General features: G+C 37.6%; 1 protein-coding gene across 5 annotated transcripts in view; it reads left to right on the top strand.

The window, feature by feature from the left end:
• The window catches only part of Stag2 (stromal antigen 2), a 141,259-nt gene that overhangs the window by 49,434 nt on the left and 76,463 nt on the right, over positions 1-15,362 (top strand). For all 5 annotated transcript variants that reach the window (XM_008833914.3, XM_008833912.3, XM_008833913.3 and 2 more), the window contains exons 2-4: positions 6,968-7,107; positions 11,634-11,712; positions 14,006-14,170. In XM_008833914.3, coding sequence (XP_008832136.1) covers positions 7,064-7,107; positions 11,634-11,712; positions 14,006-14,170 — 288 coding nt within the window. In that variant the 5' untranslated portion in view covers positions 6,968-7,063. The remainder of the gene's footprint in view (positions 1-6,967; positions 7,108-11,633; positions 11,713-14,005; positions 14,171-15,362) is intronic.

The raw sequence follows: 15,362 nt of genomic DNA, 5'->3' as shown, positions 1-15,362 counted from the left end.
TTCCGTACCTTCTGAATTTTCCCATATGGTCTCGTCGTGAAGCCAGGCTGGCCTTGAACTTGTCACAGTTGTGCTTTAGCATCTCCAGTACTGGGTTGACAGGGGTATGCCACTATATCTTTCCCTTATTGAGATTGAGGTTTTGGGGTAGAGTACATTTTTCTCTCAGAGTTTAGTTTTTCTTGTACTAACAATAAAATTGCAAATTAAAAATAGAACCATGTTTTTGTTACTCTGATGTTAACTTTTGTTTTTCCTGTTCCGTTTTTGTTTCTCTGTTTCTCTTACTATTACATATCAATTTATAGTGCTTTTTTTGTCTTTTTGAGACAGGGTCTCCCTATAGCTTCAGCTGGCCTGGAACTCGCTATGTAGACTAGGTTGGCCTTGAGATCACAGAGATCTGCCTGCCTCTGCCTACTGTGCTGGGATTAAAGGGCATGCACCACCATGCCTGGCTCAATGTAGTACATAGTTTTTAATGTATCAGACTTTACCCATGTTGATACAAAGTCATAAATATTCATTGTTTGAATATTATAGTACTTAAAACAATGATGTGCAGTCACACAGTTCTTTAGACATTTTAGTAATTTGTAATCTTGAACCTTGTATTAGAATGATCATGGCATTTTAGAAGCGTATATACATTTCTTAGATAGATACTGAAGGATAGAAGGGTGTGACCTTTATGGGAGGAGTGCTATGATAAGAGCCTGACATGCTGTGCATAAATTTGTCAGCTTTTAGCTGCTGAAAATTTCTACATGTTTAGCGTTGGAATTAATACATGAGTTACTTAGGTATTTATCACCATGTTCCCCAGTTATGTGTGGATTTGTGGAACCCTGTTAGTGGTGCCTTTGTTGGAACCTTGTTAGTGGTGCCTTTGTTGCAGCTACTTGGGATTGAATTAAGAAGACATTTCAAACAACTGTTCTTTCAGGAAAAAATGAAAATCGTTCTAATTTTTAAAACAGTATCAGAAATATCAGATTGTTTTTTGTGTGCTTTAATTTGGTGGTAGAGATCATTTTAGTTAATTTTTTATGAGTCAATTTTTGGAACTACACATGTTTTTTGTGTGTGTGTGTGTGTGTGTGTGTGTGTGTGTGTGTGTGTGTGTTTTACTCGAAATGGAATGCAAATGTTCTGCCTCTGAGTACATCTCAGCCCCAGAAGAGTTTTTGTTTATTATATTTAACTTACAATCTAAACTGGAGTAGCAGCCTATTAATATATACTAAATATAGATAGTTGAAATGTTACGCTGATAAATTTTTTTACTTTTCTGTATTAATTTTTTTTTCTTTCTTACCTAGATCTTAACCTTCCCTCTCGTGTCGTCCCCCCCCCACCCGTGCCTTTTATCCTTGAGCCATCATATCCCAGATCTGGCTACTTCTTATTATTTTTATTTTTTGGTCTTTTTTGAGGCAGGGTCTCCCTGTAGCCCAGCTCTCCTGGAACTCACTATGTAGACCAGGCTGGCCTTGAACTCACAGAGATCTGCCTGCCTCTGCCTCCTGAATGCTGGGATTAAAGGAGTGTGCCCCCATGCCAAGCGTGTATTAATTTTTTCCCCTTGAGACAGGGTCTCTCCATAGCCCCCAACTGGCCTGGAACCTCCTTATTTAGAAAATCCCAGACTGGCCTATGATCTCATGGAAATCTGCCTGCCTCTGCCTCCTTGAGGACTGGGATTAAAGGCATATGCCACTATGCCTGGCATTATTAATTTCCTTCCATCCTTCCGTCCTTCCCTCCTCTCCCCCCTCCCCTCCCCTCCTCTATTTTTTTTTGCTTGCAGGGGGCAGGTTCTCCCTAGTCACAGCTCTCCTGGAAGTCACTGTGTAGACCAGGCTGGCCTTGATCTCACAGAGATCTGCCTGCATCTGCCTCCTGATGTCTGAGATTGAAGGCAAGCTCCACCACGCCTGGTGTTACTAATTATTTGTGCTAGAATCTACTTATATAAGGCACTGTGGTTTCCAACTCATGATGGTCCTGCCACTGCTTCCCAAGGCATTGTGTCACTATGTTTGGCCTCAAAGTTTCAGCTTTTTTTCCCTCCCATACTGGGAACTGAATTCAATGCCACATGTATGGTAGGCAAGCACTGTGCAATTGAGCTACAGCCTCAGCCCAAGTTCCAGCTTTTAAGTGGTCTCCTTCTATATAAAGCAGTTGTACTGAAATTATTTAAATTTAATATTTAGAATAAAAATACATAATTATGTATTTTTTTCATCAGGTCGTTTTGTTTTAATGTATTTAGCAATCTACTGGCAGTAATCCCCCTTTATATGTTTGACTTTCTGTGGGTACTAAAAACACAGATAGTCGTGAATGCTATGTATACAGTACCATGCCTTTTTTCCCATGTGCATACATTTGGTAAAATTTTGTTTATGAATTAGGCCAGTAGATTGACAACAAATAACAAAACGGAAGAATTGTAGCATACTGCATGAAAATGTGCACATTCTGGGGCCATTAGTAAGTAAAAAAAATAAGTTATTTGAATACAAGCACTATGATACTGAGACGGTGATCTGATCATTGAGACCGCCCCTATCCTAAGGGCTAGCAGATATGTATTGTATGTGCGGCATGGGTATGTCAGACGTACCAGCTGGGAGGGAGAGAGAGAAAGTCAACATTTCTTCTTGTTACTCAGAATAATGGCAAGCAATTTCAAACTTATGAATTATTTATTTCTTGAACTTTTCTAAATAGTTTTGGATGGTTTTTATTGTAGAGTAAGTGAAACTATGGTATGCTAAACTGTGGATGAGGGGGTTATTCTGCATGTACTTAAGCCTAAAGGAGGCAGTCTTTTATGCTATTCACAGAAGTTACAATTGTGGTAGTTTACTTTCTAGTAAGAAAAAGCAGAACTTAGTTGGTCCTGGCTTCCTCCTCCCTTGAAAATAGTCATGGAGACTTAATGGGAATCTCCTTTTGTGCTTCACCCTCCACAGCTGTTGTAATGGGAACTCTCTTACAGTAGTAGAGAATCTCCTACATGGGATGTGTTGGGTGAGAGCTCCACCTTGTGATCTTTGAGCATATTTTTTAAAAATTAATAACCTTCAGTAGCCTAGAAATGACTTTTGCTTTTTAATCTCTCTCACTTTAACATAAGCATTGCACATTCTTATACTTTTGGATTTCCCAACTAAAGTCAAATGAATTGAAGCAAATTTGACAGCAGTTGGGGATGGTGGAGGTACTGAAGACTGACTAGGATCTTGCATTTATAGGCAAGCTCTGCCACTGAGCTGTATCCCCAACCCTCTTTTTAAAGTATGTGTTTTGACAGGGCCTCACTATATTGTTAAGGCTGGCCTTGAACTTGGGATCCTCCTGCCTCAGGCGCCTGTGAATTTTGAGATTACAGCCCTATCTCCTAGGCTTGGCTAAATACATTGTTTTATAAGTTGTGGAATGTAAGTCTTTGGGAAAAGCAAATTGTATTTACATGTAGGTATAGATGCTTAAATAGAGCTGTAACATTCTCATCTCCTTACTTTTTTTTTCTTAAACTCTCCCAGTAGCAATTTATCCATTGCCTTCACCTCTGAGTTACAAAGCAGTTTTAATATGTCATTTTTGTTGAGTTATGATAAAATGTTTTGTTGGCTAATAAATAAACTGGAGATGATTAAAAATAGCAAAATGTCCACAAAATAGGTAGAATTAATCCTTATGTGTGAGAGATGCTTTATTGTAGAAGTCAATGCATTTTTAATTTCACATACAGGTAGTTCCATAAGGGTACTGTCTTTCCAGTAACCAATACTGTGCTAGGTCCAGTGAAGATACTTTTAATTGAATGGGTAATATTTGTAGTATTCTTTTTGGTGGTGGTGCCAGTGATGAAGAGCAGAGCCTTGCTCGTGCTGGGCGTTTATTCCAGCACTTAGCTACATCCTCAGCTCTAGAAACATTATTTACCTGACACAGGGTCTCATGTAGCCTCATCTGACCTTGAATTCATTATACTCCTGCCTCAGCCTCCTGAGAGCCCAGGTTCCAATTAGTTGCCACCCTCTCTGTCTAACATTTAGAAACTTTTCAAAAACAACTATTTTGCTAAGATAGGAAATTTACCAGTTCAATCATATTTCTAAGTCATACATAAGAATACAGACAAGCTCATTTCGAGGTAGTCCCATTTTAGGTTTTGGTTTTGGTTTTGGTTTTGCTTTGGGCACAGGGGAGTCTATACTAATGGGTATTTCTTAGGATTTTGCAACCTGACAACCTTTCAGATGAAAGCATAACTGAAGTGATTTTGCTCCCTGAGTTTGTTATTTTGCTGTCCACACAGTATTTTTTTCCTTCTCTTTCTGATACTGTCTCATGTAGCTCGACTAGCCTTGAACTTAGCCAAAGATGGTCTTGAACTTCTGATACTCTTGTTTCCATCCTCCAAGTACTGTGATTACAGGCATGTGCCACCGTGTATGGTGCACAAAGAATGTTTGCGGTTGCCTTTTGTATTAGCCTGACTAGAGTAAGCTAGGAAATGCACTGGTTTGAACATATGTGTATCAACTGACTGTTAGTATGCACTTACTGTGTTTATTATGGACCTGAAGAACTGATGGGAAAACTGTTTCTTTATTTTGTCTCCTCTCTCTTCCCACTCTCTTCCTCTCCCTCCCTCTCTTCCCTCTCTTCATCCCTCTTTCCCTCTCTCCCTTTTTCCATAGACCTAGAACTTACTGTGTAGCCCAGGCTATCCTGGAACTTGTGGTCTCCTACCACATTCTCCTTCCAACTGCTGGAATTACAGGTGTGCACCATCACACTCAGCTCCTTTTAACTTCTATGGTGTTTATTTTACTGGGAGAGATCATTAGAATTTCAGCAGTATATTATATTTGAGCATTTATAATTAGACATATTTTGCTTTATCTAATTCAAAATTTATTATTTTACAAGTATTGCCCCCCCACCATGTGTGTCTTTGTGCACATGTGGGTGGGCCTGTGCATGACATGGCATGTATGTGGAGGTCAAAGGACAATGTGCAGGAATCGTGTTCCCTCCTTCTACTATCTAGGTCCCCAGGGATTGAGTTTGGGTCATCAGGCTTGGAGGCAGGTGCCTTTTAGCTGCTGAGCCTTTGCACAGATACTTACTTTTTCTTTTGGTGATTACTAGGTCTTGGAAAAAAACAAAACAAGTAAACACAGATCAAAAGCTATAAAAGGCCGAGTGTGGCGGAGTATGTCTGTAATCCGAACACTTGGGAAGTAGAGGCAACAGGATCAAGAGTTCAAGAATTATCTTTAGCTATGTAAGAATTTGGAATCCAGCCTAGGTACATGAAATACAACCTCAAAAAGCAAAAGCCAACCAACCAAATAAAATAACCCACAAAAACTATAAAAGAAAGTCTGGGCAGGCACATTGGCATAGCAGGTAAAGCACTTGTTAAGCAAAGCCTGATGACTTGAGTTCCTTACTGGAAGCTATGTTAAAGTTTTTTCTTTTTCTTTTCTTTTCTTTTTCTTTTTCTTTTTCTTTTTCTTTTTTTTTTTGAGAAAGAGTCTCACTCTGTAGCTCCAACTGACCTGAAACTTGCTATGTAGATCAGGCTGACCTTGAACTCATTGCTTCCTGAGTGCTGGGATTAAAGGTGTGTGCCACCATGCCAGAATCTATGTAAAGGTGGAGGGAGAGAACCAATTCCACAAAGATTCTCTCTGACCTCTATATACGTGTTCTCCCCCTTTCACATTATACACACAATAATAATAAATACCAAAAAGAAAGTATACATTTATGTACATTTATGTATATTAAAAGGTTCAGAACTTAGCTTTAGCTTGTCTATTCCCCCACCCCATCTCCCCAGTCCTGGTCATTTGCTAAAAGGTCATTATTTCACCGAGGAAATGTACCTGTGATGCTCAAAGATAGAAATACCTTTCTCATGCCCAGATTTTTATTTATTTTGGTCACAAGTTTCATCCTTTTTACTTGAGATGGGGGTTTGTTATGTAGCTCAGGCTGGCATCAAATTTAGGAGTGCTGGGATTACAGATGTACGCCAACCACTACAGCCCACTACAGATAGTATTCTTGTGATCATATGACTTGCCTTACTTTGTTGTGCTGGAGATCAAACTCTGGCATGCTGACCAGCATGTGACATAGGTATTCAAATTGAGTGTAGGTTGCTTGAGGGGAATAGATGAGACCTGACTTTCTCCCTTTTCTCAACACAACTTAGTGTTAATCACAATGAGGTTCTTTATTAGTAAACTAACCTTTACACTTTGTTTTCTCAAGGGTAGAAAAACTTGTTTTTAAAGTGTTTTAAAATTATATCAGATGTTTTAAAAGTTGCTTTTATCTGTACCTGTATGCCGTCAACAAAAAGCTGAGAATTTCAAGCATTTCATATTATGGTCTAAACATTTCTTAAGGAAAGTTTTGGGGACAATAAGAGAGTCACATCTGATTTTAGTGTGTATCTATTTGTGTATGTATATTTATATTTGTTTGTTTATTTATTTATTTATTTTTGTCTTTTTGAGACAGGGTCTCCCTGTAGTCCCAGCTGACCTGAACTCACTATGTAGACCAGGCTGGCCTCTGCCTCCTGAGTGCCCGGATTAAAGGTGTACGCCACCACGCCTGGCTGTGTATATTTATTTATATGAATATACATATGCATGCATGTATGCATAGATAAGAATGGATTGATAGTACCCGGGCTAGAAAAGTCATGAGAAATTTCAAACAAAATTTTGTATTGTACCAATGTTGTGTTGTAAGAATTTTTAATAGCCATATCTAGAAAAGGCAGCCAAATGGAAGAGAATACAATCCTTGTTTATTAAAACACATTAGGAGACATTAGGGAATTTAGCTTTTGAATATGGATATTTCTCCCTACTGTTTGTGGTGTATTTATAATAAGTATGTCATTTTCTCCTCTTTAAAGGAACTGACTGTCTTAGAGGAAGCACACTGTCATTTTACGCACGTAAATATATGACTATATTTCTGACATTGGAGTGTTCCAGAAGATGATAAAGAAATGATAGCAGCTCCAGAAATACCAACTGATTTTAATCTACTACAGTAAGTATATTTTATTGTGGTAATTTTTAAATTATTGTTTTTCCCCACAAAGTGCAAGTGGTAACTTTGATTAAATTTCCTTCTGCTTGAGATCTTAATATATAAGTTTGTATGTATGTTGTGAAAGAGTTTTTAAAATCAGTGGATTTGGAACTTTAAAAAATTTTATATATACTATTTGGAACTTTAAAAAATTTTATATATTGTGCAATTTATTATTTTAAGGTTTATTTTTAATTATGTGTATATGTATGTCTCTGTGTGCATATGTCAACTTTTGTTCAGTTGCCTGAAGAGGCCAGAAGATATGTGATCCTCTAAAGCTAGAGTTCAAAGCAATTATCAGCTGGCAATGTGGGTTCTGGGGAACAAATTCTGGTCTTCTGCAAGGGCAGTACTTGCTCTTAAACACTGAGCCATCTCTTCAGCCCCTACTATTATTTTTGATGTTCAGTTCTGAATCAGTTGGTAGTTTTGCAGTTTCAGTTGTTTTGAAGAGAGCATAATGAGAAATTTCTGATATTAAATGAATTGACCATATCTAGGAGGGTAGGGCATGTGATGTCAATCATTTGTGCCAGAAGCAAGTTATATGCATATTGGTCTAGAAAGATATTTGAATGCTCAACCACCTGTCAACCTCTCCATTTCTCCATCCTGTATTTAATCCTGCACTCATTAGTCTGCTTTGATTGCAATTCCTCCATGCTTTGTTTATTTGTTTTTGAATAATAGACATTGCTATATTTCTCCATGCTAACCTTCTTGCTAGGATTACATATGTGTGCCATTCTTGCCTGCCTAGCAAGTTTAAGGCTAGCCTGGACTGTATATTGAAATGTAGGTCTGTCTGTGCTACATAGTGAGAGCCTGTCTCAAGTTTTTAAAAAATCTCCTATATGTGGGCTTCCCTCCCTCCCTCCCCTCCCCCCTTCATTTTTTGAGACAAGGTCTCTCTTACATAGTCCTGCTTCGTCTGGAACTTGCTATGTTGACCAAGCTGGCCTGGAAGTCGCGGTCACAGAGATTCACCTCCCTCTGCCTCCTGAGTGCTGGGGTTAAAGGTAGGCTCCATCATAGCCAGTGCAACAGTCATTTATACATTAAGCTCCAGGTTCATGAGGTGTCTAAATGCAAAGTGAACCTTTAAAATGCAAATAAATAGAACTGGAGACATGGCTTAGAGGTTAAGAGCACTGTCTGCTCTTGCAGAGGTTCCTTGCACTCAAACGGTGGCTAACAACTGTTGGTAACTTAAATTCCAGGGAATCTGACACCCTCTTTTGGGCATTCCACACACATAGTGCACATATACACAGGCAAAACAGTCATACACATAAAATATAAATACCCTTAAGTTTCTTTAACTATGTTATATATACGCTATTTCCCATTAGATTCTTTGTGAAACTTGATTTAATAGAAAGTTTGATGGATGGGTAAAAAATTTGAACAAAGTAGGTAAATGCCATTGTACCCAACAGCCAGTGTCTATCTTTTGTTAGTATGTAGTTTTCCATATTTTTAATATTTTTGTTTAGAGATTATGAATCTACTGTGATTTCGTTAATATTTCAAAGTATGACTTTTCCTTGAGTTTTTGGGGTCAAATCCAGGGCCTCATACATATTAGTCAAATATTCTACAATTGAGTTACACCCATAGTCCCCAAATTATATTTTTGAGACATAGTCACATGTAGTCCATGTTGGCCTCAAATTTAGTGTGTAGCTGAAGATGACCTTGAACTCCTGAACCTCCTGATTCTACCTCCAAAGTGGTAGAGTTACAGTCTTACACCACCATGTTTGATTTTATACAGTGCTGGGGATTGAACCCAGGATTTTGTGCATGCTAGGCAAGCACTCTACCAACTCAGCCACATCAGTCCAAACTATGATATTTCAATCCCAGTGTATATTTACTGTATAGCTCAAGATTCTGAGGAAATTTTCTTGGTTTTGTTTGAGGGAAGACATGGGATAGCTGAGAAAAAAAATTTTTGTCTTGTTTAAGATGATCAAAGACATAATTTCCCCAAACAGTATTTTGTTGAGACATATCCCAAGTCTTGAATTTTTTGTTGGAAAGTGAATGATAGAATAACCAGGTGTAGTGATGCATACGTGTAATCTCAGCACTCATGAGGTAGAGGCAGAGAAATTGGGAGTCTGAGGTCAGTCTGAGTTTCATAATGATGGCTTGTTTCAAAAAACAAAAACAAAACCCCCAAATAGTGAATTCTTGTTTAAAATATTAAATTCTTACTGTATATAGAACATTATATTAAATTCTATGAGGAATAAAGTTGGATATACTTTATACACTCTTATTTTAAAGACACAAAGTTAAAAATATGCCATTTCTTAGGTGCATTAAGATTAGAGACCATTAAAAAGTTTACATTGTAGGCTAGTCCTGATGCAGAATGCTTCATAATTAACATCTAAAGTAGGATAAAGGATAAAGAGAATAGATGTGAAGGTAGACTGCACCGAGCTTTTGGCTGGGATGTGGGGCGGTAGGCTTAGTGAAGAGTGTAAGATTCAGTCCTGTGGTATTAATAGATGATTTTGTGTTTCAAACCGTTTAACAGTATTTTCCATCAACATATAAAGATGCTAGATTTCACCTAGTATTGTTTATTGTTCTTTTTATCTTAAAACATAAACAGTGGAGAAAGACAGACATACTAGAGTGTTTTCATTTTTTATGGTTGGGGATTATTTTAAATTCCCATTTTGATGACCCAATTTGACTTTCTTCAGGAAGTTTTTCCCTTCTCTTGTTGCATTCTTACAGTTTGGGTAGTTTGGAGAAGTAAGAGTGTTATTGAAATTTTGATTACTCTGTGACCATTGGGATATTGTGAAGACCAGTGACTTTTCAAAGGTTTTTAGCAGTTATTGTTCCTCAGGTGTCTGAGAAGAAGTGTAATTTGTGTATCAAGATATTTAAAAATATTTAAATTTCTTTGCCATGCTGTATGTACATGTAGAAGAATATCAGTGACAGCAATCTTTTAAGATGTATAATAAGCATGAGTTTCACTCTTAATATTATTGTAGTCATTCAGTTTTTGGTGCATTAACTCTCAGAAATGGTATTTATTACAGGCTCTTTCCTCTGAACATGATAGGACATAGTTAGGATTTCCACTATCTTCAGTACATTGTTTAAATTACTTTGTAGGTAAGTGCTATAAATAGTAATTTTTCTTGGCAGTGCCATAACCATTATTTTAGATTTATGAAGTATTTCTACCTCACAGTGTCTGGACAACTGGTTTTTACAGTAATAAAAATGGAAATAGAAGAAATCTAGACATAGAGGGCCAGCTTTACAAAGATAACCTTTCCCTTTGGTTCCATTTATTTTAGGAAAAGTGGCTCTATGTTTACACATTTCTCATGGTCAAACCATTGTTTCTCATGGGTATGGCTTAATTCTAAAACCCAGTGTTACAACCAATTATATCTTGCTTTAACTGATTACATTGGGCAAGGTATGTTACTATTTAGTTTACATATAATCACACATCCAACATATAGAATGAGCCACACCTTAATTTAAATCAGTCTCCCTTATGTGCATGAAAAAATCCAGACCATACAAAGTAGCCCCATTCCCTATTACAAGCAAGAACTAGTTTTTTAGAACCATAGATCTGTATGTTGGAGATTGAAGAGACTTTAGAAATTTCATCTTTCCTCTTTATACAGTGTTACAGATGAGAAGACTGACATGTTATTTGTGTAGAATCACTGCTATTTAGTACTAGAATTGATTTGCCCATCCAGCTCATTGCCTCTTTGGCTTCATTAAGGATTTTGAGCATTAAGTATTACTTCTCCAGTGTATTTGAAATGGTTTTATGTTATATATACATTCTTTCAGGATATATGTTTGTAGTGATTGATACTTAGATGTATGTTTTTTTAAGTGAGGTAGCGATCAGAGGATCTATAGTATTGCTAAGATTCACTAATGAAATTTATCTAATACTGAATGTTAAAATAGTTTTCTCTAAGTATTGTGGTCCTTGAATCAGAAAGTTGAACCAGCCATTTCAAGAGAGCTTCATAGTTCTCAGGCTTAAATTTGTTAGCCACTGGTTTAGTTTCTTTTTTTGCTTTCAATAAAAATTAGCACAAGATACAAAAGATACTTATAACTTACTGTAATGTAGTGGATTATATAATCTTACATGTTTGGTAATGTCTAAGGTATGTTTTACAAAAGCACGTTTTAATGATCATACTGAATTTGTTGTTTATGTGTACAGTGCATTCTGTTCGTTCTCATCCTCTTCTCTTTCCTAGCTCCATCCCACTTCTGTCATCCCCACCCCACCCCATGCTACAGGTCCTAGTCCCACAGTCCTGACTTTTTGTTTTGTTTTGCGACCCACTGGTTTGTAATGAGTCCATCCATTCCTTTCTGTTAAGACAGTATTTTAAAAATTGGAAACATCATCTATATTTCTAAGAAAGTTTAAAAATACTTGCTTTATCTTTTTGTCATAGGGAGTCAGAAACACATTTTTCTTCTGACACAGATTTTGAGGACATTGAAGGAAAAAGTCAAAAGCAAGGCAAAGGCAAAGTATGTATCATTTATGTAACTTTAAGATTGTGTGTGTGGGTATATGTGTGTATGTGTGAGGTTTCGTTTAAATATGACTTATTTGGGAGACTGAATTATATGGCAAGCCTTCTGAATAAACATGATCCTTTATGATTACAGGTTTTGATTATGTGTAAATAGTATAGTAAATTTGAATTAATGACACATTGTTTCTAGTAGGTTATTTTATTTTTCATTTATTGTTTTTATTGTATGTTTGTGAGTGTATTACCTGCATGTAGGTAGGTGCACCGTGTTGTGCAATGCCTGAGGAGGTCAGAAGAGGGCGTCAGATCCACTAGAACTGGAGTTACAGACAACTGCTGGCTACCATGTGGGTGCTGGGATTCGAACCCAGGTCCTCTGCAAGAGCAGTCAGCGCTTTTAACTGCTGAGCCATCTCTCAAGCTCTCTAGTAGGTTATTTTATAAAAACACAGTATGCTTAGCAGAATGTGGTATTTTACTTGGTTTTATTTTTATTTTCTCATATATCTATTGTAAAAGTTCTGTTGCCCCAAATACCAAGCAGAGCAGTACATAAACTTTCTTGTTCAAAAGCACCCTACAGATGTAATATACAACCAAACTATATCAAATGGTTTACTAGTGAAAATCATGTTTCTCTTTGTTAGTACTGCCACAGCTGAAAACTAACAAAATTCAGGTCTTAGTCAATAGAATGCAAATTTTTAGAGCATGAGTAGGTAGCCGGACACCTGGACATCAGTTGGTAAAGGGTCATACCATTTTGCTGTTTTTTTTTTTTTTTTAAACTGGGCCTCACTGTGTAGCTCAGCCATGCTTTGAACTTGCTCTGTTGGAATGAACTTGTCATCTTCCTGCCTTACCCTTCCACGTCCTACACACATGCATATACTGGAGCCCTCAGTAGACTGTGGGTTTAAAAAAAGAACACATGAAGTTGAGAGGGAAAGTGTTAAGAGGATAGAGAAGGAATTGGAAGTGAGAGAATGGGAGTGAATTTCATCAAAACACATTCTATGCATATATGAAATCCTCAAACAGTAAAACATGATGAGTGAGGGAGTGGCTTGTTTTTTCTTTAACAGCTTACGAAAGTTGTGGGAGTATTTTTTTATAACACGGGGAGCTTTAAAAGTTTATTTTTTAAAATTTACTTAGTGTGTGTGTTCGCATGTTTGCGTGCATGCATGTTATTTTATTTCTACCATTTGGGTTCTGGAGAATGAATGTAGGACATCAGACTTGGCAGTTAGTGTCTTTATCTGATGAGTGAGCTCACTGGACCTATATAGGGAACCTTTACACTGATATAGGAAGCTCCTAATCCACATACTGACAGCTTCTTAAAAGTGAGCTTCATTTTTCCGCAGTTCTCATTAATTGAATTCTCATGATGTTTGAGACAGGACCCAGGATAAGAGTAAGGCTCATAGACTTCATAATCCCATAATCTTTGTAATCCCTTCTTTAAGAGTACTGTACTGAGTTATAAGACTCACAATAGAAATCAAATTAAACTGTTGAACTAAGTATGAGTTAATTGAGAAGAGGTTATTCTTGCTACCCATGCCATTCTGCACCCCAGCACAACATAATAGACTATGATCAAACTTGAGGACATCCACCCTTCTCTACTTATACTTTAGAGGTATTTTTTAAATTTTTGCAGTGGTTTTCAAACTTCATTGTATTTTGAGTGCTATGGTTTCACACGGCTTTTCAAAATTGAGTTGGTGTTTTCAGTAGATTTAGATCCAAGTAACATTTACTGACTGTCTTTTCATGTATAAATGCAGATATTTTTGACCATATTATATGCTGGGTGTGTTGATAATAAATATTTTCTGTTTGTTATCACAGCAACCTTGTGAGGTAGGCATATTTTGATCTTCCTCTTTACAAATTGGAAAACAATCCTCTCTCTTCTCCCTCCTTCTCCACACTATCCACTATAGGCTTGGAAAGAACAGTTTCTGAAGTACTGCATAGTTAAGTGACAGGTCCAAAATCACTCAGCTAATAGGAATGAAAATTTGGACCAATAGTTTGTTATCAGACTGTTGGTCCTACTAAAATGTAACATAAAATAGGGCAATTAAAAAAAGAGGCTGTAGCCATCATGCATCTTTCTTGTAAATGGATGGCTTTGTCCTATAGATCCAGTTTGAGCATGTATAATTGTGTGTGCCTTACCCGCTTTCCTGCTGTTTTTGTTTTGAATGCTAAAGGACAGTGAGACTGATACATTATAACTTAGCCAACTTCTGGTTTTTCTTTTTGTGCAGACTTGTAAAAAAGGCAAAAAGGGCCCAACAGAAAAGGGTAAAAGTGGAAATGGAGGAGGAAAACCTCCTTCTGGTCCAAACCGAATGAATGGTCATCACCAACAGAATGGAGTGGAAAACATGATGTTGTTCGAAGTTGTTAAAATGGGCAAGAGCGCTATGCAGGTAATGTGTATGGGGTTCTGTGAAGTTTGTGAATTAAATTAAATTAATTAATTTTTGTGACAATGTCTCACTGTTAGCCCTGTTTGTCCTGGAACTTGTTTTGCAGACTAGGTGTGGCTTTGAGTGTACAGAGATTTATCTGCCTCTGCATGTTGAGTGCTACTTTTGCATTTTAAACTTAATGACTTATATAAAATAGTGCCCCGATTGTCCCTTTGTTTGAAAAAAAATCTCTTCTTTTGTATGTGTATGCACAATGTATATGGATGAGTGTGTGTGTGTGTGTGTGTGTGTATGTGTATGCTTGCGTGCGCTACCACCTTTGCAAGCTGGGATAACTTGGTGAAGTTGGTTCTCTTCTGCCTTTGTGTAGGTTCTGGGGATCAAACTTAGGTGGCCAGGCTTGCATGGCAACTGCCTCCACACTGCTGAGCCATCTTGCTAGCCCACTTTTTATTTCATTTATTATTATTGTGTGCAAGGCAAGGTGGAAGTCTGAGGACAGTTTTCAGGAATTAGTATTCTTTTTCTCCTGTGGATTCTAGGGATGGAACTCAAGTTGCCAGGCTTGCATGGTCAGTGCTTTTTTGTTTTGTCTTTTTTTTTTTAAGACAAGGTCTCCCTGTAGTCCCAGCTGGCCTGGAACTTGCTGTGTAGACCAGGCTGACCTTGAACTCACAGAGATCTGTCTGCCTCTGTCTCCCAAGTGGTGGGATTAAAGGTATGCACCACCATGCCTGACAAATTTCTTTTTTGTTGTTGTTGTTGTTCATATGTGCTGCTACAAAAGAACATGGACTGGATGGCATATAAACTCATAGTTCTCGAGTCCAGAAAGTCTGGGCTCAAAGTGCTGGCCAATTTCCGTGCCTGGGGCAGGCTTGCTTTGTGGTCTATAGATAACCTAGATAATCCCCTGCATTGTCTTCTGTCTTGGTGGAAGGGGCAAGTCAGCCTTCTGTGGCCTGTTTTCCTAAGACCATTAATCCTACCTGTGAGGACTGAAGGACCTGATGGTCTTCTCAGCCCTTCTTCAACTTTTGGATACTATCACATTGACTTTTGGATACTATCACATTGGCAATCTGGGTTCAACAGCACATGAAGGTTTGGGTTGAAGGAGATTACAAATCATGAGAAATTTCAGTGTATAGCCACAACTAAAGTAGGCTCTTCTATTTTTATCTAGTCA

This window comes from Nannospalax galili, unplaced genomic scaffold, assembly GCF_000622305.1.
Source record: "Nannospalax galili isolate Female #2095 unplaced genomic scaffold, S.galili_v1.0 scaffold75, whole genome shotgun sequence".
NCBI classification, from domain to species: Eukaryota; Metazoa; Chordata; class Mammalia; order Rodentia; family Spalacidae; genus Nannospalax; species Nannospalax galili.
Note: the sequence above shows the minus strand (reverse complement) of the source record. Positions and strands in the feature narration are given on the sequence as shown.